The sequence below is a fragment of the Vicugna pacos genome, chromosome 13 (assembly GCF_048564905.1).
Source record: "Vicugna pacos chromosome 13, VicPac4, whole genome shotgun sequence".
In the NCBI taxonomy this organism is placed as follows: Eukaryota; Metazoa; Chordata; class Mammalia; order Artiodactyla; family Camelidae; genus Vicugna; species Vicugna pacos.
In genome coordinates, this window is record NC_132999.1 from 67,139,997 (window position 1) to 67,162,394 (window position 22,398).

Sequence of the window (22,398 nt, forward strand, 5' to 3'; positions counted from 1 at the left end):
TGCGCCTGCGCTTTCGCCCCGCCCGGGCCGTCCCGCAAGGCCGCCCCGGGCAGGAGAGAGGAGGCGGGGCCAGACTTAGGGAGCAGGTGCAAAGTGCCCGCCCAGGGGAGAGGCAGCCACAGCTCAGCGCAGACCTTCACGCTGCCGCGCCCACTCACTCGCCCGCAGCCTCCCACAGCGGTCCAGCTGAGCGCTTGTTGCCACCCCCCGGGTTGCCCAACGGCCGGATCGTCGGAGCGATCGCGGACCGACGGCCCTCGCGACTGTTGCTGGGCCCACCTACCCTGCCGATCCGCAGCCCAAAGGGGGCGGGACGTCGGGGCGTTTGGCGACGCTCCCCGGTTCTGACAGCGGGCGGCGAGCGCGGGCGGCGGACTTTGACGACGCTCCCCGGCGGTGACAGGCGGGGCGGGCCGGTGGCGCGGCGGCCTGGTTTCGGGGCGGGCGGGCGCCGAGCGCCGCGCGGGCGGGTGGACGGGCGGGCCGGCCGGGGATGCCGCTCGGGACTCCGCGGTCCTCGTGCCAGTGAGCTCCCCGCGCCGCCGCAACCATGACGGTGGAGTTCGAGGAGTGCATCAAGGACTCGCCGCGCTTCAGGTGAGCACCCGGGGCGCGGAGCGGCCCTTTGTGGTCGGCCAGGTCGCTGCCCCTGGGGGCAGCCTCGGCTGCCGGGGATGGGCGAGGGCAGGGTCGCCGGTGCCGCCTTTGTACCCGGCGCTGGGGCTGGCGGCGAGAGCAGGAGGACCCGCCTTGGACAAAGCCCGCAGCACAGCGCCCGGGCCTGAGAGCCCGGAACAAAAGATGCCCCTTGTGCTGGTCGCCTCGCGCGAAGGGTGCGCGCGTGGGGCGGGGCGGCCGCTGTCACTGCCACCTCTCCGTGAGAGTGTCCACCCCGCTTTGTGTCTGCACCTTCGTGCTCGCCACCTGTACAGGGCTGATTGAGACCTTGCCGGGCCCTGCAGTCTGGCTCTGGCTAGGGTCGTCAGGGTGCACAGGGCTTCTGCCCCTGGAATCTGTCTTGGTCCGCATGTCCAGAACAGTCAAGAGGGACAGGCAGCTGGAGCTACGTCTAGGGTCTGGGGCAGCTGCTTGGCAGGGATGACCTAGGCGCCTGTAGGGGTGGGGGCTAGCTGAGCAGACTGGATTCGAGGTATTGGTGGAGATTCTAGGCTGTTCCCAGTCCTGGGTTTGTGCTTTTAGTCTTTCCTGGGAGTGCAGGCGTGCTTATCTGTGTGGACAAGTTCATGGCGTGTACATAAGCTTTAACGGGGCACTTCTTGCGTGCCAGGTGCACATGTGTCAGTTCTGCCCCTCTGCGCCCTCCCTTGAGGTGCCAGACCCTGGACATGAAATGTGTGGGTGATCTGCACCCCTGAACTGGCATGCTTGATGCAGGCGTGCAGACTAGTGGTAGGTGCACCATGCACATGCACATGTCACCTCTTGGTGTGGATACATATCCGTGGTGGGTGTTTATCACGCAAGTATGAGTGTAGGCACTAAACATACGTTAATCTGTTCATGTGTCCCAGCATGGGGTACGTATCTGTGCATGTGTGCATGTATCCATGAATACACGATCTGTGTGAGCACTGTGCTACTGTGTGCAGGCACATTTGATTGCACAAACACATGTCTTCCCTGCTTCTGTGCACACTTTGCAAATGCATGTGTGTGTGCTGGGTCTCTGGGTATGTTATCAAGAGGTCCTGTTGTGGGTGCCCGGCAGGTCTCAGCATCAGTACCCTTGTACCTGAGACACTGGAGCCAGCCTCTTGCACAGCCACCTCACAAGGGGTCAGCAACAAAGATCTGGGAGGGCTGGATGAGGGGTTAGGGGGTCAGACCAGAGAGCAGCCCCAGGCCCTGGACAGAGGGCTGGTGGCCACCCTCCATGTTCTCCCATCTTCTGTTCCTCACTGAGTGAGAGGTGGGGTGAGCAACTCAGGCCTGATCCCATGTCTGGACCCATGATCCTGGGCCCCCACCCCTGCCCACTGTCCTCCAGAACCCAGCTGTGGGAGGAGGTGTAGCCAGGGTCTCAGCTGGGGGCCTGGTCCTGGCCCCTCGATTGGAAGCCCCGTGTTCCCCCTTCCCCTTGTGGAGGGGCCCAGGCCCACTTTGCCTGGTTGGATCCAGGCTGCCAGCACCCCATTCACCTCCAGGCCTTCCCTTCCAAACCAGCCTGCTGGTCTGTGGCACCTGCAGTGGGGCAGTGGGTGCAGCCACTGCCTGGGGTTTGGCAGGCTTCCTTTGAAAGTGCCCAGCCAAGCCTGGGGGTGGGGCCAAGGAGATTCCCCAGACCTTGGCCACAGAAGCTGCATGGGGTGGGTTTTGGGGTTGGGCTAAAATTTAATGGGGCTTTGAGGACCTTCTGGAGTCCCCCTGTCCACTCACCATCAGGTGCTACGCTGAGGATGTAACCTGGATTTCATGGCAGCTGGGAGGGGCAGGAAGGCCTAGGGTGGGGTTGGGTGGGAGAATGTGGGCCGCAATGTAGGGCCAAGTGGCCCCAACCCTGGGAAGGGGGACCCCGCCTATGCACTCTTGACCTGGGGAGAGCCCCATAGCCGCAGGATGCAGGTGACAGGGTGTGAGGGATCCAGACTCTCAGACAGGCCTGAGGTGCCCCCTCCCCTGGGTGGGGCTTCAGGAGCTGAGTCACGGCTCTGATGGGGGAGCAGATCTCATCCCCCTCCCCATCCTCCAAGCTACTGAGGAGACCCTAGAGGGCAGGAGAGGAGGCCTTGGTCTGTGGTCCGTGGGGATGGGGAGGGGAGAGCTGAGTGGTGTGGGCCCTCAGGACAGGGCCCTCTGCTGACTGCCCACCTTGCCCCCATGAGCACATCTGTCAGCATCCAATGCAGCCCCACCCTCACCAGCTCTCTGGGGACCTGGTGCCATCCCCCCAGAGGTGACAGCTCTTCACACAGCTGCCCAGGGCCTCTGGGGTGGCTGGGACGCCAGGAGCTGTGTCTCCTTCTGCAGTACCCTGTCCTAAGTGGGTGGCGCTTCCATACCTAGGGACCCTCAGAGAGTCAGGGAGAGGCTACAGTGGTGGTCATGGTCCCTGAAGTCCGAGCCTCCTGGAGACCCTGTCACAATTGGCCAAACCTCAGGCCAGGGCATCCTGCTGGGGCATAGGCCACCACCAGTCCAAGCAAAAGTCCCCTCTGACCCCTCCCTGTTCTGGAACTCAGAGTCCCCTAGGCCCCTAGGGAAGGAATGGGGCTGCTCAGAGAGGAGGAGGTCCGGGGGAGCATCCATTCTCTCAGTGGCACTCTCCCCAGAGCCCCTAATTGAGGGCATGCTGGGCTACCCACCATGCGGGGGACTAGGTCCCTCCCCCAAGGGAAACCCTGGAACACGCCCCTCCCCTTACAGTCACGGGTGTGGGGGGCAGCGAGAGCCGCTAGACAGATCTGGACAGCCTCCTCTCTGCTTGACTCACCCTAGACCTGGCCCTGGAGGCCTATCTCCATCCCCTGGCCTGAGCCCCACTGCCCACTGTCCTTTGCCCCCAGGAGGCCAGATGGGCCCAGCTTGCCAGCTGAGTGGGTTGGGCGGGGTGCTGGGATACTGGCCTTATTTCCCTATTTCCTGTTCCCGGAGCATGGAGGGGGTTGGTCACGTGTGTGATCCATCTGCCTCTCGCTTTCCTTCCGGGATTCTCTGTCCAGTGGCTTCTCTGGTGATGTCATGCGTTAACTCTTCCCTCCCTGGCAGCCCCATTGTCAGGCTGCCCCAGAGGGAGTGGGCTCCCTCAAGGTCTGAACCCCCTGCCTCCAGACAGACAGTGCCCATTTGGTATTTTGAGGTTGGGGGAGTCAATAGGAGGGGGAGCAGTCCCCTGCAGCTGGTCTGGGGTCTCACGGTGCCACAGAACAGACAGGCCTGCAGGCTCTGGCTGAGACAGGCCTGCCCCAGGGTCCACCTGTCCCAGGCTGGGGTGGGCTGCAGCAGGAGCTGAGGGATGGGGGCATCCAGTGGGGTCTGGGGTCAATTCTGAGACCTGAAGAGGTGCAGGGGCTGGAGGGGGTGACCAGTGAGGCTTGGTGCTGGCCCTGCATCTGCACCTCCACTGGGGCTGTGGCCCCTCCCTCTGTCCTCGGGGCTTGTCTGACCTCCCCCCAGCCCTGGGTTCCAGACCCCAAGTGGGAGCATCACAGCCACCTGGCCTCTTCTTGCCTAGGGTGGTGGTGGTCCCGGCAGCTCTGGAGTCAGGGACCTGGGTCCTGTTTTGTGCCCTTCCCATCCCCACGCCACCCCAGGGCGGTGACTGCCTCTCCCAGACTTGTCCTGGTCTGTCTGAGGGACATGGAGGCAGGTGGGCCTACAAGAGCCAGTGGCCATCGGCAGAGCAGCCCCCTCCCACCACAGACCCCTTTGAGGAGGCGCGCAGGTAGATGAGGCCGGGCCTAAGTCGGTGGGGGAGGCCCTCTGCGGGTGAGTCTCCAGCTACCCTGTCCCTCTTGCAGGGCAACTATCGATGAGGTGGAGACAGACGTGGTTGAGATCGAGACCAAACTGGACAAGGTAAGGGATGGGGGCCTGGGTGCACACCGAGGGTCCAGGGCTCTTCTCCCTGTCCCCATGCCCAGCCCTGGCCCAGCTCACCCACAGCCACCAGTGTGGGTGTACGTGTGTGCAGGACGTGGGTCTGTCGCTGGCCCCAGCTGTGGTCTGCCATACCCATCCCAGGGTGCACCTGTGTCTGCCCGGGTCTCATCCTACCGAGCTGAGCAGGGGTGGGCTGTGGTGGGGACAGTGCCTCTGAGTGACTGGGTTAGGGGCCCAGGGCACAAACAAGGGAGGGAGGAGGGGCAGCACCCTTCAGCTGCCTTGCTGGCTGGTCCCACTGACCCCTGGCCCAGACCTCACGCCCACCCCAGCCCTGGGTTACCAGCTCGGGGTTTCCCCGTCCTGCTCTCACCCCTCACCCTGGAGCCAAGGCCTGGGCAGCCCGAAGCTGTCCTCCCGGCACCAAGCGGGCTCAGGAGGGCAGGCAGGCAGGCAGTGGGGCTCCCTCCCCTCCTGGGGCTGCTCAGGGCAGCTGTGTCCTGGGCACTGCTGGGCCCTGAGCTGAGTTCCGGCTGTCTGTGGGTGGCCCCGCCTGAGTGGCCTGGCCTCTCAGTGGTGAGGGCTGGGGCTCACTGGTGGCGTGGGTGTCCCCTCTCCTGTCTGCAGCTGGTCAAACTGTGCAGTGGCATGATCGAGGCCGGCAAGGCCTACGTCACCACCAACAGGCTCTTCGTGAGTGGCGTCCGCGACCTGTCCCAGCAGTGCCAGGGCGACACTGTCATCTCGGTGAGGGGGCAGTCAGGGGCAGGCACAGGCAGGCAGCCCCCTGAGGGTGCCCGGGCCCTGGCAGGGCTGGGCTGCAGGGGCGGCTCTGTGGCCTATGGGCGGGAGGTGCCAGCCACTTGGGGGCATGACTATCCCATCTGAGCCAGGGTCTCCCCTGCCCCCAGGAATGCCTGCAGAGGTTCGGAGACAGCCTGCAGGAGATGGTCAACTACCACATGGTAAGCCCTGGCCGGGGTGTGTGTGTGATGTGTGTTGGGGGGGGCCGGATTCCTCATCCAGTCATCCCGTCCCAGACAGCGCCTCCACAGGCCTCCCTCATGCCCCGCCCAGCCTGGAAGGCTCCAGGCTGGCTCAGAGAGAGCTGAGCTGGCAGGGGCGGACTGTAGGGGAGACCACGGTGATGCTCCTGCAGTCTGGGGCTGGGAGGCACATTGCTCAGAAGCTGCTGTGTCCCAGGTGAGGGCCAGACAGCCACTGGGGAGGCACCTGGATCCCCCCGGGGCTGAGGGCAGTGGGGTTTTGGGGTGAACGAGGCCTTAGAGGGTGACCCAGGGCCACTGGGCAGGGGTCACTGGCCAGGTGGTGGAAGCCTCTCCTGGGTGGACCCCACAGCTACTGGATGTTTCCCAACCTCTGCTCCCTGGCCTGGGTCTGGGTGACCTTATGCCCCTCAGGGTCCCCCACATGGACACACAGGGCCGACTAAGGCACACGTGGGTGGTCAGACTATGGTCTGGGAACCAGAGCCCCAGACTAAACAAGGGGCCCCCTCCCCCCCCGAGGAAGTTCAGAAATAAACCAGCACAAGACAGCTTGTCCTGTCCAATCTGTCTGTTTGTCCATCTGCTCCTGGTTGGGGCTCAGCCCTCTCCCCACATGAAGGGGTCTGATTCTGAGTCCAGGCAATGTTGTGGAGAGACCCCTCCAGCCCCCCACAGCCACCCCACTCTGCTCCCCAGGTCAGACCCCTCAGGGGCTCTGGCTGTGTCTCTGTCCTTTCTATTTCAGGGCTGGTCCTCCTCAAGGTAGCCTCCCAAGACCAGGGCAGTGGGTGTCGCTTGGTGCCGTGTGTGTGTGCCTGCCTTGTCCAGGCCGGTATGGGGGCGCCAGAGGAGGGGGTCCATCTGGGACAGCTTTGGCCTCTAGTCTGGCTGAGAGCAGAAGCGGGGAGATGTGCAGGTGATCACAGCTGTCACCCCTGGGCGCTGACCCCAGCCTGGGTTCTGCGCCTAGTACCCTGGACCCTGTGAGGCTGGTTCTATGAGGGTGACCAGCTGGGGCCCAGTCAGGGCTGGGTGGGGCTTTCCCTGGTTCTCACCTGGGGGTCAGGGACCTGGCCTCTGGGGTCATGAGGGGATGGACCCCTAACCCCTCCACCCTCCCTTGGCCCCCAGATCCTGTTTGACCAGGCCCAGAGATCTGTGCGGCAACAGCTTCACAACTTTGTCAAAGAGTGAGTGCCCCTGCGGCCCTCAGGAGGCCTGGCCTCTCCCGGCCCTAGGAGGGGCAGTGGTGACACCCATGCTGGAGTGGGGAACACACACAGCTGTGCTTGATCTAGGAGGGTCCAGGGCCCTGGGCCCAAGGCCTCCAGGTTCTGGGTGGGGGTCTCAGCAAGGACAAAGGCTAGGCTGAGGAAACAGTGCCTGGAGGGCAGGGCGAGAGTTCACCTAGCACAGAGGGCAGCCAGGAGGGCAGCCAGGAGGGCCTCAGGCAGGGAAGCGTGAGGCCAGGGACAGAAGGGTCAGGGTTGTGGTGGGAGGAGGTGGGGGCTTGGCAGGGGCCTGAGCTTAGCGCCTGTGTGCGCAGTTGGGGACCCCTGAGTGGAGAGTCTGGAGTCCAGGGTGGGGCTGGGGGTCACCCCAGACTGGATCAGTCCTGGGAGTGAAGTGGGAGAGGGAAAGTGGGGCCCTCAATCGGGGAAGGGGCCTGGACGGGGAGGGGACAGTGATGGTTGCAGGGGTTGGGGGCCTGGGGCTCAGAGGGGACAAGGGGGGCTCTGGAGCCTGGGAGCAGAGGGAGAGCATTTCATGAAGATGGGAGACCCCACATGCACCCCACCTCGGACCCCTGACCTGACACCCTCTGGCCTCCAGGGACGTGCGAAAGTTCAAGGAGACCAAGAAGCAGTTTGACAAAGTTCGGGAGGACATGGAGCTGTCCCTGGTGAGGAACGCCCAGGCCCCGAGGCACCGGCCCCACGAAGTGGAGGAGGCCACAGGTGCCTTGACCCTCACCCGAAAGTGCTTCCGCCACCTGGCACTAGACTACGTGCTCCAGGTCAGCTGCTGGCGTTGGGTGGGCGCGGCTTCTGTGTCCCTACAGACAGGGAGCTGATGCCTGGAGGGGCTCCTGCGGCCTGAGAAAACCTGAGATGCTGTATCTTAGGGAAGGACATGGTGAGGGGGGGAGCTGATGCCCAAGCAAAGACCCAGAGTGGGGGACTGGCCGGGAGACAAGCCAGGGCTTTGGGCTTTGGGGGCGGAGGCCTTGAAGACCTTTCTGAGGTGGGGCTTGGAGGGACTTGGAGCAGGGGTGAGAAACCTTGGCTTTGCCTCTGGGGGGGACCCAATGTCCTGAACTGGAGAAGGACTTTGGAATCATGGAAGGATGGGACTGGCACCAGTGCAGGGAGCTGAAGTTGAGCTGAAGGTCTTCGGGAACCACTGGCCGCCTGAGTGGACTCTGCAGCAAGATATGGCCCGTGGCCTACCTCGGCCCTGACACCCTTCACCTGTTCATTCCTCTCCTGGCAGATCAATGTCCTCCAGGCCAAGAAGAAGTTTGAGATTTTGGATTCTGTGAGTGCTGGGTGAGGGGTGCCCTTGAGTACAGGTGTGTGCTGCAGGTGTGCTGGGTGTGGGTGCACAGGTTTGGGATCTGTCCCCCCGCCCCACCTCTGCCACTAAGGGTGGGGCCTCACCTGTGCCTGCCCCCCCCCAGATGCTGTCCTTCATGCATGCCCAGTACAGCTTCTTCCAGCAGGGCTACAGCCTGCTGCACCAGCTGGACCCCTACATGAAAAAGCTGGCGGCTGAGGTGAGCCTGCGGGGAGGGGCACCCAGGCCAGGGCGTCAGGGGAAGGGGTCCACTTCCCTCCCTGTGTCCCTCCCTGTAGCTGGACCAGCTGGTGATCGACTCAGCAGTGGAAAAGCGGGAGATGGAACGCAAGCACGCGGCCATCCAGCAGCGGGTGAGGCCCTACAAGCCAGAGGGCCACTGCCCCTCACCCATCTCCATCCGCTGACCTGGGAGGCCCGCCCCAGGATACAGGCTCCATCCATTCCCCAGGCCCGCCCATTCTGCAGGCTGACGCTGATCCTGTTTGGAACGGCAGTCAGAGGCCAGGGTCCTGATCCCTCAGGGGCCTCAGCCCAGTGGAGCGGTCACTTAGAGGCCAGAGCCAGCCCCTTCAGCCCACAGACGCTGGGGCTGGAGCTGGGACGGGGTGTCCTCCTGGGGCCTCTGCTCACCTGTCAGACAGCTGTCCTGGCGCCGCCCAGGGCCGAGGGGCTGTGGGCGGGCGCTGCTATTTCAGAACCAAGCAGAGCCTGGCAGGGCGGGGGCAGGGCTTCACTCACTGGCTCTCTCTCCCTCCTCCTGCCCCCTCCTGCTCCCGCCCACAGACGCTGCTGCAGGTGAGTGGGCGTCCACCCTGAGGGGAGGGGAAGCCAGGTGGGCGGGGCCTCTGTCCTCCCCGCCCCGCGGCGTTTCAGCACCAAGGACACCTCCGCCTGCCCTGCGATCGCCAGCGAGAGGCTAGAGGTGGCTGAGCTGGGACTGCGTTCCTTTCTCGAGCAGCTGCAGCTGTTTCTTCCTGCCCCCCCACCCCCGCCAGGAGAGCAGGTGGCTGGGCCTTCTCTCCCCCTGCCGGACACACAGGACAACACTCAGTGTCTCCCTAGCCTGCGTGAATGGAGCTCTGTCAGGCTGGCTGGAGCAGCCCAGCTGGCGACATGAATAGGGGACTCAGGATGGGGGAGGCAGCTTCCTTCCTGATCCCAGAGCCTCCTGTCTCTGCAAGGCTGGGAGTGGGGCTGGAGCTTTCGGCCCCCAGCTGTGATGTGTGACATCTGTCCCCACCCCACGGGGGGGCGGTTTGGGCCAGGAAGTGGCTGAGGAGACCCTCTCACCCTTGGTCTTGGGGGAGCCTGGGAGGGCAGCAGTGTCCTCACGGCAGGAGTGGGTGCTCACGGGGGACGGGCTCCAACCGCCCCCAGGACTTCTCTTACGATGACCCCAAAGTGGAGTTTGATGTGGATGCGCCCAGTGGTGTGGTGATGGAGGGCTACCTCTTCAAGAGGGCCAGCAACGCCTTCAAGACGTGGAACCGGTGAGGGAGGGCCTTTCCTCCGGGTGCGGGGCCACCGGGTGGATGAGAGGGCCGCCCCACCTGACCTCTCCTGGCCCATCCGCCCACCCAGGCGCTGGTTCTCCATCCAGAACAGCCAGCTGGTCTACCAGAAGAAGCTCAAGGTGCGCTAGGCCTGGGTCAGCAGCAGCTGGGCCTCCCCACCTTGGCCCGGGGTGGGCGGCTGGCAGTGGGGGGTCACAGGGCTGAGGACACTGATGGACACCAAAGCCTGAGCAGTCAGGGGACAGAGACCACTTAAGCCTCAGCCGGTTTGTATCTCTAAAGCAGAAGAACAAGCGGGTGGTCAGTGCAGGGCCAGGGCTGCGTGCTGAGTGCCAGGGTCACAGTGGTGCTGCCCACAGGACGTGCTGACTGTGGTGGTGGACGACCTCCGGCTGTGCTCCGTGAAGCCCTGTGAGGACATCGAACGGAGGTTCTGCTTTGAGGTCGTGTCGCCCACCAAGTGAGGAGGCCCAACCCAGGGCAGGGGTACGGCGGGAGCCCCCGCCTGCCTGGCCTGACGGTCCCCTCCCTCCAGGAGCTGCATGCTGCAGGCCGACTCAGAGAAGCTGCGGCAAGCCTGGGTTCAGGCTGTGCAAGCCAGCATTGCGTCAGCCTACCGGGAAAGCCCGGACAGCTGCTACAGTGAGGTGGGCCCTCCCAGCACCTTGCGCATGTGTGCACCTGTGTCTGGGGAGGGAGAGGGGCCCCGCTGGGGAACCCAGGGCTAGGGCTCCCTGAGGGCTGAGTGGTACTCGCCCCGCCCCCAGAGGCTGGACCGCGCAGCATCCCCATCAACGAGCAGCATTGACTCTGCCCCTGACTCTCGGGAACGCAGCGTCAAGGGTGAGAGTGTGCTGCAGCGGGTGCAGAGCGTGGCTGGCAACAGCCAGTGTGGTGACTGTGGCCAGCCGGACCCACGCTGGGCCAGCATCAACCTGGGTGTGCTGCTCTGCATCGAGTGCTCAGGCATCCACAGGTGGGCCCACTGGGCAGTTGGGCTGGGGCATGGGGGTGGAGCCACGCCCTGACTCACCCCTGCCCCTCACCATCCAGGAGCCTGGGTGTCCACTGCTCCAAGGTGCGGTCCCTGACTCTGGACTCATGGGAGCCGGAGCTGCTGAAGGTGTGTGGGGGGCCATCGCAGGCACCAGACCACAAGTGGGGGGGTGGGGTGCAAGCTTGCTGGGGGGGGCTGTGAGCTGGGCTGATGTCTAGTGCAACCCCTCTGGCAGCTGATGTGTGAGCTTGGAAACAGCACCATGAACCAGATCTACGAGGCCCAGTGTGAGGGGCCGGGCAGCAGGAAGCCCACAGCCAGCAGCCCCAGGTGAGGTGGTGGGCAGCCTGGACGGGGTCGGGGCGGCCCAGCCCGTAAGCGCAGGCTCACGTCTTCCCCTGGTCCAGGCAGGACAAGGAGGCCTGGATCAAGGATAAATACGTGGAAAAGAGGTTCGTGCGGAGGCCACCCTCAGCACCAGCCCGGGAGGCCCCTCGGCGCTGTCGCGCGCAGAAGTGTCAACGCCACCACAGCTCCCCCCGTGTCCCCACTGCCCGCCGCAAAGTCCGGATGGAGCCCGTCCTGCCTTCTGTGGCTGCTCTGTGCTCAGGTGGGAGGGGGCTTGTGGGTGTGCCCCAGCTCACAGACCTGGCAGGGCTGGGGAGAGGGCTTCAGCGGTGGGTGGGCCACCAGGCCCTGGACCCCTGGGAGGCCCAGGTGGGTGGTCAGGAGGAAGGCGGGCAGGGCTCACTGGTGCTCTGGAGCTCTGCCCGCCCCCAGCATGGCTTGGTTCCTGCCCTGCAGCAGGCTCTGTGGAGCCCAGGTTCCGCAGAGACTCCCTCTTCTGCCCAGATGAGCTGGACTCCCTCTTCTCCTACTTCGATGCAGGGGCTGCTGCGGCCGGTCCACGCAGTAAGTCTTCTACTGCCCACTCCTAGCTCAGCCGGGGCAGCAGAGTGGGGGCCAGGCATGGCTTGTCCAGAGGGTGGATGAGTGGCAGACAGCTGTGGCCACTTACGCAGGGCCTGGGAGGACAGGCGTCCTTGCAGGGGGGAGTGGCCTGGGGATGGGCAGGGTTCGGGGGCGTCAATCAGGGCTAAGGGGATGGTCTTGAAGAGCTGGGGGTGACTTGGCCACTGACTTGGAGCCTGGGGCCATGACCTTCGAGAGTGATGTGTGTGCATGTGCTTGTGCTGCATGCACACAGGAGTCTGCACATGAGGGCGTGAGGGCACAAGCGGGTATACATGTGAGTGCATGTGCATATGGGTGTATATGCAGGGGGTGTGCGTGTGCACGCGTGTGCTGAGGGCCCCATGTGTCCGCAAGTGCCTGTGGGGGCCGGACAGCTGTGTGTTGGACCAGCTCCCGAGAGACAGTTGTGTGCATCTTGGAGTTGGGGGCCGATGCTCCAAGTCAGGGCCCTCCCCTGAGGGCTGCCTGTTAGCGTTCTTCAGCAGCCACTGGCAGGGGCACACAGGGAGCCTTCCTGGGCAGTGTGGGCAGAAGGCATATTCTGGGGCCAACGGCTGGCAGGGCTGATGGGGGTGGCAGGGGTGCCCTCGTGCAGCAGAGGGCGCTGCCTCACCATCCCTAAGCCTGGGGCTCTCCTGGGAGGGCTGCCCTTGGGCCAGCTGGACCAGCGTTTGCTCACTGCTGCTCGGGGCCATGTCTGGGGCTCGGCAAAGACCCCATCTCTGGGCAGTGACCTTCCAGTATGCACCGGTCACAAACAGATCTGCCCGAGGCTGTGATTCAGCTCAGCCACACTGCTAGGGCTGACCTGTGAGAGGGTGGGCTTCCACTTGGGACTCCGCTCCTGGAGGGGGCGACCCTCGGCTCCTTTGAGCTGTTACTTGATTTTCTCCGCTTTCCCCACAACCCTGGGTAGAGCTCCTGTCTGCCCCCTGGTTGGGGCTGATCCTGCCTGTGATGGGTGGGGTTCCAGCCTGCCCCTAGGGCTCTGGGAGGAGTCAGAAACGCTCAGCACCTCCTCTACCTGCGGGCCCTGCAGGTCTGAGCAGTGACAGTGGCTTAGGGGGCAGCTCCGACGGCAGCTCTGATGTCTTGGCCTTCGGCGTGGGCCCTGTGGTGGACAGCGTCACCGAGGAGGGTGAGTGCGTGCCTCCCCCGCCCCGGCCCCGCCCATCCCTACTCCCCGCTGCGTCACCGCCCCTGACGGATCCCCTCCCCGCAGAGGGTGCAGAGTCGGAGGAGTCCAGCGGTGAGGCTGATGCTGACGGAGAGGCGGAGGCCTGGGGCCTGGCAGACGTGCGCGAGCTGCACCCCGGGCTATTGGCGCACCGTGCGGCCCGCACCCGCGACCTCCCTGCGCTGGCCGCGGCGCTAGCGTTCGGGGCCGAGGTCAACTGGGCTGACGCGCAGAACGAGGGCAAGACGCCTCTGGTGCAGGCCGTGTTAGGGGTAGGTGGGCACCGGTCTGCACCAGGTTTTCTCAGTGTCTTCGCAGTGTGCACGCAAGGGCCCTGGTCCTCTGCTGAGGACGGTGCTTGGTCCCGTCTGGGGTGCCCAGGGTGGCGTTGGAGGTGCAGGGGCCCTGCGAGGGACCAGTCTGAACCACCCCCGGCTTCCCAGGGCTCCTTGATCATTTGTGAATTTCTCCTGCAAAACGGAGCGGATGTGAACCAAAGAGACAGCCGGGGCAGGGCGCCACTGCACCACGCCACGCTCCTTGGCCGCACTGGGTGAGTCGTGGGTGCCCCACTCCCTGCGGGCCCGGGTTGCCGCCAGTGCCTGCCCTGGGCCCGTCCTGACCTGTCCCTTCCGCCCTCAGCCAGGTCTGCCTGTTCTTGAAGCGTGGGGCGGACCAGCACGCGTTGGACCACGCGCAGCAGGACCCACTGAGCATCGCAGTGCAGGAGGCCAATGCAGACATTGTCACACTGTGAGCGCATGCAGGGGCGCTCGGGGGCGGGTGGGGGTAGTGCAACGGGGGAGGGGCGGGGAGGCGAGAGCGCCTCACACTGCCCTCCTCCAGGCTCCGTCTGGCTCGCATGGCTGAGGAGATGCGTGAGGCTGAGGCGCCCCCAGGGCAGCCAGGCTCCTTGGCGGGCAGCAGTCCCACCGAGCTCCAGTACCGCAGGTGCATCCAGGAGTTCATCAGCCTCCACCTGGACGAGAGCTAGGGCGGGCCGGGCCAGGCAGCGGCGGGACCCCTGCCCGACCCCCACCTGCCCTGCCGGGCTGCAGCCTGGCAGGCGCCGACCATGGGCCCATTTCCAGAGAGCCCCGACCCTGGGGTGCTCCCGGGGCCCCTGCGCCTGCTCTGCCCTCCTTGGAGCTGCCCCGACCCCCAGGATGGGGAGGGAGGCAGGAAGGACCCAAGCACTGAGTCTTCTGAAGTTCCACGTTCCCCCGGGAGATGCTGCATCATCTGGTGCCCCTCACCCCACCCAGGGACCCTGTGTCTTCAAGTGCCCCTTCTCAGGGGGCCTCGGTTGCTCATGTCACAAACCACTCTCAAGGCCCCATGCCACTTTGTACCCCTCCTGCCTCCCAGGCCTGTGTCACCTCGTGCCCCTCTTTCCCTGGGGCTCATGCCACTTTGTGCCCCAGTCTGCCCTCAGGGCCTGTGTCACCTCATCCCCCTACTTTACTGCCCAAGAACACTGACCTGCTAGCTGGGTCCCTCCTACACCCCCAGCCCCTCCACTAGGCCCTGGGGCTGGCGGCTGGCCACCAGCACCCTTTGAGGGCAGAAGGGGCATCCCATCCAGGGAATCAACCCGTGTACCTCACTTAGTGACCCCAGCATCCAGGCTGGGCTTCTTGGGTGCTTGGGGGAGGGGGTCCTCTGGCCTGGGACCTCTACCCTGGCTGGGCGGGGGCATCCCAAGGCCACGTGGCTGGCCACGCAGGCCCTTGGGCCGGCAGCCCCACCCATCCCCGCCTCCTCTAGAGGCACTTGTCCCAGAGCTGGTGACAGGGGCATGGCTCTTCCCACCCCTGCATCCAACATTCTTTGTCACGGACTGAGTGGGTTTTCTATAAGGACCTCATTCTCACTTTGTCTTGTGTCTTTTCTCTGTGGACTCCAGGACCACCTTGACCCCCTAGCTCTGCCTGCTGCTGGGGGGAGGCCCCTGCAGCTCGGCCCTGTTCCTCGCCAGCCCTGCCCTCCCCTGGCTGGGCCCACAGGTCCTTGCTCACCCCCCAGGGCCCTCTGATGCCTTCTGCATTCCCCTTCCCTGGAGCCCTGGGGCAGTGGCTGGGCCTCTCCCCAGCCTGGGCCCTTGGCCAGGCCAAGGCCAGTTGGCTGGTCACTATGCAAAGGCTGCCCAGGGAGGCTCCATGGGCAGCAAGGTGGGTGCTGACTGGGCCCCCAACTCCCTTACCTGCTGGCTGTGACCCCTAAAGAGCAGAATTAACTCCTTCCTCTCTCCCTGCTTGAGCTCTGCCCTCACCTCCCACCCTACTGCCTGCATCAAGGCCTTTGCCTGGGCCTCGGCTGGTGGGATCCGCCTCCGCTCCCGATCACAGTTAATAAATGGCCGCTTGCACCCGCTGCCTTGGCTCACGCGCCTCACTCTGCTCTGTCTCATCTGGAGAGGGGGTGTCTCTGGGTCCCCCGCTGTCCCCAAGGGGTGGCCCTGCGTGGGGCAGCACCAGTGGTACCCCCAAAAGGATGCAGTAAATGAGAACCTGATGATCCCTCCAGGGCCCTGACAGTGGCCTGGGCTCCTCTGATTAAAACCAGCTCCTGATAACCCCAACTCCCATTCCCAGTTCCTCTGCCCTTCCCTGGGACGGATGCCAACTGGCCAGGCTGGCCTGGGCCTGGGCAAGCCCTGGCCCCCATCCTCCTGTCCCCCTCTCCCGCAGCCTCTGTGGCTCCAAAGATGTGGAGGTGCAGCCAATGTTTTCAGCTCACTCAGGGAAGGGCTGGGGTGGCAGGCGCACACTCTAGCCACCAGGGGGAACTGTCCTGACTTCTGTTGTGAAGCAGCCCAAGGCCACTGAGTGCCTGGGCCTGGCCCAGCCCTTCCTCCCAAGGCCCTGAGCTGAGGGCGGCTCTGTCTGATGCCTGCACACACCTACACATAGTCGTAAACTGATGTATTGACGCACTCAGAGACACATAGACATATGACACTGACACTAAACACAGACACACTCCCATGCGGAGGTATACCCGCCCCCACACGTGCACACACTCATGCACGTGGGTAGATATTCCATCACAACTGAGATGTGGAATTCCAGAGTGGTGGGGACACTGCCCTCCTGGCCCCGGCCCTCCGTGAGGCCACCACTGGGCAGATTAGTGGGGCCAGTGAGGGGCCCCATGTACTGGGTGCCCGGGTGCCTGCCTGCTCTAGTGTTGCTGCTTCCTGGGCCCTGGGTTTGGCTTGACTGGCCAGGGAGGGCCCTGTGGGGCTGCACCAGCCCATACTGGCCAGCCAGGAGAGCCCACTGACGCCACAGTCCCTAGGATCAGACCAGGCTCAGGCTGGCTCCAGTGTCAGGTGTCTCTGGGACCCACCCCTGGCCTAGCTCTTCAGCTGACACTACTGCCAGAGCCCCGGCAACGTTGTGGGAGATGAGGTCAGCCAGGCCCCTGGACGTCTGATGTGCCCCCAGCCACAGGGCAACTGGCTGGCCTCTGGCTTGGCGTGGGCGCCCTCGTGGCTGCCCTGGGCTGGCCCCGAGCCGCGTGGAGCCGGCGGCAGCACAGCAGGAAGGTGAGGGCCGTGGCATCCAGCAGGAGCTCCAGCACCTCCAGGACTGAGAGGACGGAGGAGCCGAACCACAGGCTCCAGAGGCTGCCCATGGCTGAAAGCAGCCGCGGCACCTGCGGGCGTCGGCAGGTGTCAGCGGGCCGTGAGCTGGGCGCCCGGGGTGGGGGCCCTGCTCCCTCCCCCACCCTGGGGCCCTGGCTGGCTCACCGAGTAAATGGGCGTCTCGTCCACTGTGCGGTAGTTGAGCTCCTGGTAGAGAATATTCACCTTGGCAAGGTTGCTCCTGGAGCAGGACAGAGACGAGGGAGGGGCTGGGCCCTGGACTGACGCTGGGCCTCCTCGGGGAACTGAGGGCCGAGGACGGCAGGGGGCAGGGCCCAGACATGAACTCTGGAGGACGGGTGCACCCACCTGGGGCTTGGGCTCCTGTGGCCTGGCTTGCCCAGCACGGACAGGATCCAATCCTGCACACGGAAGGCTCGCTGGGGCCACTGTTCCTCCCAGCCCCAGGCACAGCGGGGCGGGATGAGGGCAGCACCGTGGGGACACAGGCCCGTCTAGGGAGAGCTCTCTGCCCGTGAGGCGTACCTGCTGGCCCGCCCCTCACCCCACCCCTTCAGGGACTCACGGCTGACTTGGAGGAAGGCCACCTGGAGGTCCCTGCAGAAAGCCTGAACGAAGACTCCCTGGGAAAGACAGAACTCGTCACAGCCCTGTGCGGTGTCTGGGCCATGCCCTACCCAACACCTGCTGCTCACCTGCAAGGCCTGGGGCAGCGGGAGGCGCAGGGAAGCCGGTGGGTCCCCAGGTCCCTGTAGAGGCGGTAGAAGCAGTGACCTGGGGAGAGGGTCACAGGTGAACCTGTTAGGAGCCACCCACAGGTGGTGCGGGGGCGCCAGTGGGGGGGCAGGGCGAGGGCTCACCCCAGGCCGGGTGCCGCACGTAGCTGCAGTACTCAGCCCCCGCAGGCAGCGGGTAGAAGTAGTAGCCGCAGGAGCAGGTCTGCACCATCAGCTGCTGGAAGCAGGAGACCAGGCAGGCCTGGGGGGACAGCAGGGGACTGGCGCTGGGAGTCCTGGAGTGGCCATCCCTCTCCCAGGGTGCCTGCTGCCTGCCCTCCCCCAGCCCCTGCCTCCCTGAGCTCTACTTCCCCTGATTCCTGACCTCCTTGCCCTGGCCTCCCCGACCCTCACCCCCACCCCCTCCCTGGGCCCCCTCCCGGGCCTCCCCCGACCAGCCCAGGCTCACCTGCATGGTGTAGGAGGCGTTGTACAGCAGCGGCACGTCCACGCCTTCGGTGCTGTCGGTACATTGCCCGTAGGGGCTCCCGAGCCAGTGCACCTCGTCCTGGGGGGAGGGGTACTTCAGTCCTGCCAGGCTACCCTCAAGGCCCCAGGGCTGGGCATGGAGGTCGGGAGCCTGGAGGCTGGGGCAGCCTACCTCTCGGATGCCAATGGTGGTCTCTGTCCCTGGCCGGACGCTGAAGCCTCGGTGCTCCAGGAAGGGGGTGTGGTCACGCTTGTGGATCATGATCTTGATGCCGGCCTCCGTGGACAGCAGAGGGAGGTGGTCCTGCTGCTCAGTCCTGAGGACCAGGCTGATCCCTGGGGGAGGCTCAGGGTGAGGCCATACTGGCCTGGACACCCCCACCCATACCCGGCCCAGGCCGGCACTCACCATGGGTGATGCCCGGGCACTGTGTGGCCCAGATGCCATCGAAGGTGTAGCAGCTGCCGTAGGTGGGGTGGTGGGATGTCTGGAAGTGCCTGGAACGAGCGGCCACGCTCAGGCCAGCACACCTCCTTGACCCCTCACCCTGCTGCTTGCAGCCCCAAAGGACCACCACCTGCCTTATTTCTGGAGGGAGCTGTTCGGCCACAGACCACTGGGTGGGGCCGAGGGGAGCGGCTGGCCGCCAGCCTGCACTCACCGGGCCTGGCAGTCCTGGCCGTCATAAAGGCAGGAAAAGATGAAGCGGCTGCCAAGGCTGCAGTGATGGTCCTCATGGGCAGGGGGCAGCAGGGCCAGGATGTTCACATAGTGGAAGCGGTACCACTCGCGGGCAGCTGTCACGCCTGAGGAGTAGGCCCGATGGATGCAGTCACCGCCAGAGCTGTTACACTGTGGGGTGTGGGTCAGTGTGGAGGCAGCCTGCCCCCGAGCCCCACAGAGAGCCCCAGAGGGCGATGGCATGCCGGGCCCCCCCAGGGCCAGGACACTCACCAGTCTGAAGCCCACTCTGTTCTGGCCGCCCAGGGGGCTTAGCTTCTGTAGGCGGACCCCGCGGTCCAGCTGGAAGTGGGGCTCGGGGCCCAGGTCTTCGGCCGCCAGGGGGTCCTGGGTCTTGCTGACGCTGACCCCATACAGGGAGTAGATGTTTTCCTGGGCAAAGTCGTCCAGTGCCTGCAGATGGCGGCGGGCTGGGCGCGGCCTGGGCGCAGAGTGAGGGAGGGGGCCAGCAGAGTCAGAGCCAGCCCCCAAGGGCCCTGCTGTAGCCACAGGCACTGACGCTGAAGGGCATCGAACAGGACAGCAGCCCCCACCCCCACCCCACCGTCCTCTGGAGCCCGGAAGGGAGCTCTGAATCGGGAGCCAGGGCTGCAGAGGGAAGTCAGACCCCCAGCCTGGCCTGGCCCCCAACCTGGTGACCCCACCACCCTCTGGTGTGTTCACAGCCCCTCCCTGTCTTTGCTCCTGCTGCCTCCTCACCTGGAATGTGGCCCTGCTCCCTTCTCCAGGGCACCCGTGATCAAAGTCCAGCTCCAGGCTGCCCTCCCGGAGAGCACCCCCACCTCTCCTCCCCCTCCCTAGGTTGGCCAGTGCCTGTGTGTCGCTGCAGGGTGGCACTGGTCACACCAAGCTTCACCTGCCCATTAGCTCCGCCCCGGGGCACTGGAGCGGGGCAGGTCACCCATGATGGGGGCTTCATGAGCCAGCAGGGCTCCCACTGCGACCGCATGTGGGGAGAGCCCCAGGCTGGCCCCAGCCCTCACCGGTGTGGGTTCATGTCACACAGAGTGACCGACGGGAAGAGCTTCCGCTCCGAGTGCAAGGACACGGTCATGATGACTGGGTAGCGCCAATACTGCTCGAAGAGGAGCCCAAACTGCCAGTAGAGCATGCCCAGGGTGCCCACGAGCAGCAGCCCCCAGGACACCGTCTTGAGGCGGTTCTGGCTGGAGCAGATGAGGCGGATGGAGCCGTGGATGGTGGTGTTGGTGCAGAAGAAGGTGACCAGCTCTCTGAAGGAGGCATGGAGCTCCACTAGCCTCTCCCCACACTCCTCCTCGAGCTTCCGGGTCCCAGGCCCTCCACCAGCTTCTGGGGCCCTGGCTCCAGCCTGTGTCAGAGAAGCGAGCCTCAGCAGGGCTTCAGCTGCCCGGCCAGACTCCCTCCCCAACAGGTCTCCCCACCCCGGCCCCTCGGACCTCCCCTCTCTGTCCCTGGGACTCCCGGTCAGTCGTGTCCCTCAGCCCCAGGGGCTCGGCCCAGCCTGTGGATGCTCAAAGGAGGCCCGTCAGCAGCTTGTCTATGCTACAACTGCCCCTGAAGCCATCCCCCGGTGACACCTGGCAGGGCACTAGGTGGCTTCCTCAGGCACGTCCTATCGCGGCCAGAGCTGAGCCTGGGCGGTAGGGTCAGGGACAGCAGGGGACATGGCATCTGGGCTGCGCCTGGCCTCATTTACAGGAGGCTTGAGGCTGGGTGGGTCTCTGCTGCTGTCCGACAAAGGAGAAGAGGGCCTCTGTGGAGGGGCAAACAGGTGACCTGCTTGGGGTGGGCCTGGAGCCCCATGTTGGGAGCTGACTTGACGATGGCCTCCACCAGCCCTCAGCAGCCAGCACAGCCACACTTGACCAGGACTGATGGGGCCGGGCAGGTCTGGCCACATCTGGGCCGAGGGTCGGGGGTCAGAGCTGAGTGCTGCTCGTCACCGTGGGCCCGGGCTGGGTGCACTGTCCACTGAGCTAAGCCCCCAGGGACACTCCATTTGTGGGCCTTGGGCAGAGACTGGCGGGCCAGACAGTGATGGGGACCTGAAGGACAGAGGGGAGTGGACCCAAGGTCTGCCTGGCTCTCAGTGCTCCCCTGGAGGCTCCAGCGTCCCAGGACCCAGATGCCCGAGCCCACAACGGGGACATGGGGCCCTGACCAGGTCAGGTCTACTGGCCCGGTACACGTGCTGAGTCACTGCCTGGGTTTCCCGTGGACTTTCCATACTGTCCCCATCTTGGTCTGACTCTTCAGGCCTTTGTGCACCTGGGTGCCGTTTCCTGGGCTCCAGCCCGCTCTGGCCACCCAGTTGCACCTGAGCTGGCACCTGAGGAGGGGGCTGAACCAGGAAGCATCCGCTGTACCTTGGCCAGCACCTGCTGGCCCCATAATCCCCAGTGGGCTGCTTCCCTGAGCTCTGGTCTCAGATGTGTTGGAGCAAGCCAGGCAGCTGCATGGGGCCCCAGCTATGAGGTGGTGGTGGATCAGCCTCGGCCTCAGGTTTGGGGAGGCAGCCCGGCCAGGAGCCCTGCTGGCATGGCGGCCGGTGGTGGGTCCCATGTGGCCCAGGGCAGCACCTGCACCTGTGTCCCATGATCATACTGAGCCCTCACAGGTAAGGCAGGACCTGCAGCCACGGGATTCAGGTGAGGCAAAAGGGACTCCAGAAGGTTCTTTTTGACCCCAGTAACCACATTTCTCTTCCCTGAGACTCACACAACAGACCAGGCCCCTCCCACCCCAGTGGGGGCTGCCAGGGCAGGAGGAGGGAGGCTCTGGAGGGCTTCCTTAGATGGGGTGGGGCCCAGACACTGGGGCAACACGCTGGGGCGAGCGCAGGCACCGCAGGTCCCAGATGCCTCGGCCGCGGCAGGAGCCGGGTGCACGGCCCCTTCACCCAGCACACACGTGCACACACATGCGTGTGCACACACTCCTCTCCCACACAGCAAGCCCTTTGTCAGTTCAGTGGGGCTGCACAGTGAAAGGCGTGTACAAAAGCACTGCCCTCGCCCTGCGTGTGCGTAGGTTCCAGCTGCCATGAGGAGCGCAGCCCCTCCACTTTGGCTGGGGAGACCCGGGTGATGGCCTGCTGGCTGTTCCGGCCAGGGCTGGGGAGCCCACCTCAGGGCCCCGGTACCTCGAGGCGGCAGCCTCCCTGTGCAGGCGCCTCCATCCTCCTGCTGTGGGTGACTGGGATGATGGCAGTGCGGCGACGGCTCTAGCTGTGAGAAATCGGGCTGTGGCCCGACACTGGCCAGGCAGCCTCCTATGTATAACAGGCTGGGCGTGGGGAGAGGCAGCAGGGAGGGGCCTAGCTGGGGGCAGCCACACCTGCTTTGGTCCCGGAAAGGGAAGCCTTCGGGGGCCAGGAGGGAGTTCTCCCCACCCCACACCTCCACCTCGCGAACCTTTCTTGCCCGATTCCTGGGAGCCAGGTCTGGAGCCCTGACCCTGGCTGGGCATGAGGAGCTTGGGGTCTCTGGAGGGGAAAGGAGTACCTGTGTTGGGCTGAGAGCTGTCTGGATGTCCCGTCTGCCCTCCCCTGAGCAGACTCCACTGGCTCTCACGGCTACTCCTGCTCCAGCAGACCCCACAGGCCCTGATCCTCCCCTCCCTGCCCATTCTCCTACCACGCCTGCGGGGGGTGCCTGCTTGCCACCACCTGCCTGGCTCTGACCACTGGCGTTGGTGGCTAAGGGTTGCTGGGCAGGGGCCTCCATTCCCAGGACACAGGTGCCCCTCAGGACCAGCACCTAGCCCTGAGACAGGCGCTGATGGTGGTGACAAGCTGGGCCCTGGTGAGGAGACAGCACCTGTGACGTGCCAGCAGACCACAGGGCACCCACAAAGACAGCACAACACATGCTCAGAACACATACCAGAGTCAAAACTGCACCATCTCTGAGGCTGAAACCCTCAGCCCAAGTGTGGTTGTGTGAGGCCAGATGGTGTGCTGAAGGCAGGACAGCCCCTAGCCCCACTGGCCCCACGGGGGGACCCAACATGGCCCTAGGATGACCCAGAGACTTTGCCATCCCAAA

General features: G+C 65.0%; 2 protein-coding genes across 4 annotated transcripts; one reads left to right on the forward strand and one right to left on the reverse strand.

Moving 5' to 3' along the window:
* The first annotated feature begins 64 nt into the window (after positions 1-64).
* On the forward strand, positions 65-15,186 carry ACAP3 (ArfGAP with coiled-coil, ankyrin repeat and PH domains 3). Of its 3 annotated transcripts, none has more exons than XM_072975673.1 (23): positions 65-597; positions 4,479-4,536; positions 5,188-5,307; positions 5,472-5,525; positions 6,702-6,760; positions 7,404-7,587; positions 8,064-8,108; positions 8,251-8,346; positions 8,426-8,500; positions 9,528-9,640; positions 9,732-9,783; positions 10,024-10,124; positions 10,200-10,311; positions 10,432-10,640; positions 10,718-10,787; positions 10,897-10,991; positions 11,069-11,271; positions 11,466-11,573; positions 12,676-12,774; positions 12,859-13,085; positions 13,257-13,366; positions 13,456-13,566; positions 13,660-15,186. In XM_072975673.1, exons 1-23 carry the CDS (start codon positions 551-553, stop codon positions 13,805-13,807), a joined length of 2,496 nt encoding a protein of 831 aa, XP_072831774.1. In that variant the 5' UTR covers positions 65-550; the 3' UTR covers positions 13,808-15,186. The 3 variants fall into 3 exon arrangements, with proteins under 3 accessions (XP_072831774.1, XP_072831775.1, XP_072831776.1); XM_072975674.1 differs by having other exon boundaries at positions 11,469-11,573; XM_072975675.1 differs by lacking the exons at positions 65-597; positions 4,479-4,536; positions 5,188-5,307; positions 5,472-5,525 and adding an exon at positions 6,357-6,486.
* Positions 15,187-15,722: 536 nt separating this feature from the next.
* Positions 15,723-21,839, reverse strand: SCNN1D (sodium channel epithelial 1 subunit delta). The gene is made up of 14 exons (XM_031673462.2): positions 21,766-21,839; positions 21,495-21,579; positions 19,354-19,700; positions 18,584-18,791; positions 18,291-18,481; positions 18,038-18,126; positions 17,801-17,964; positions 17,609-17,707; positions 17,284-17,401; positions 17,119-17,197; positions 16,989-17,046; positions 16,772-16,824; positions 16,568-16,643; positions 15,723-16,473 (listed from the first exon to the last, which is right to left on the reverse strand). The coding sequence occupies exons 2-14, from the start codon at positions 21,528-21,530 to the stop codon at positions 16,228-16,230; spliced, it is 1,764 nt and encodes a 587-aa protein (XP_031529322.2). The 5' UTR covers positions 21,531-21,579; positions 21,766-21,839; the 3' UTR covers positions 15,723-16,227.
* Between the last annotated feature and the right edge of the window lie 559 nt (positions 21,840-22,398).

Coding starts and splice junctions, on each gene's coding strand:
- SCNN1D (XM_031673462.2), bottom strand. CDS start 21,530: ATGGAGGCGCCTGCACAGGGAGGCTGCCGCCTCGAG. Junction 18,792..19,353: donor TGTGACATGAACCCACACCG/GTGAGGGCTGGG, acceptor CTCTGCGCCCAG/GCCGCGCCCAGCCCGCCGCC. Junction 17,708..17,800: donor CCACCATTGGCATCCGAGAG/GTAGGCTGCCCC, acceptor CCCTCCCCCCAG/GACGAGGTGCACTGGCTCGG.
- ACAP3 (XM_072975673.1), top strand. CDS start 551: ATGACGGTGGAGTTCGAGGAGTGCATCAAGGACTCGCCGCGCTTCAG. Junction 8,109..8,250: donor AGTTTGAGATTTTGGATTCT/GTGAGTGCTGGG, acceptor GCCCCCCCCCAG/ATGCTGTCCTTCATGCATGC. Junction 13,367..13,455: donor ACGCTCCTTGGCCGCACTGG/GTGAGTCGTGGG, acceptor TTCCGCCCTCAG/CCAGGTCTGCCTGTTCTTGA.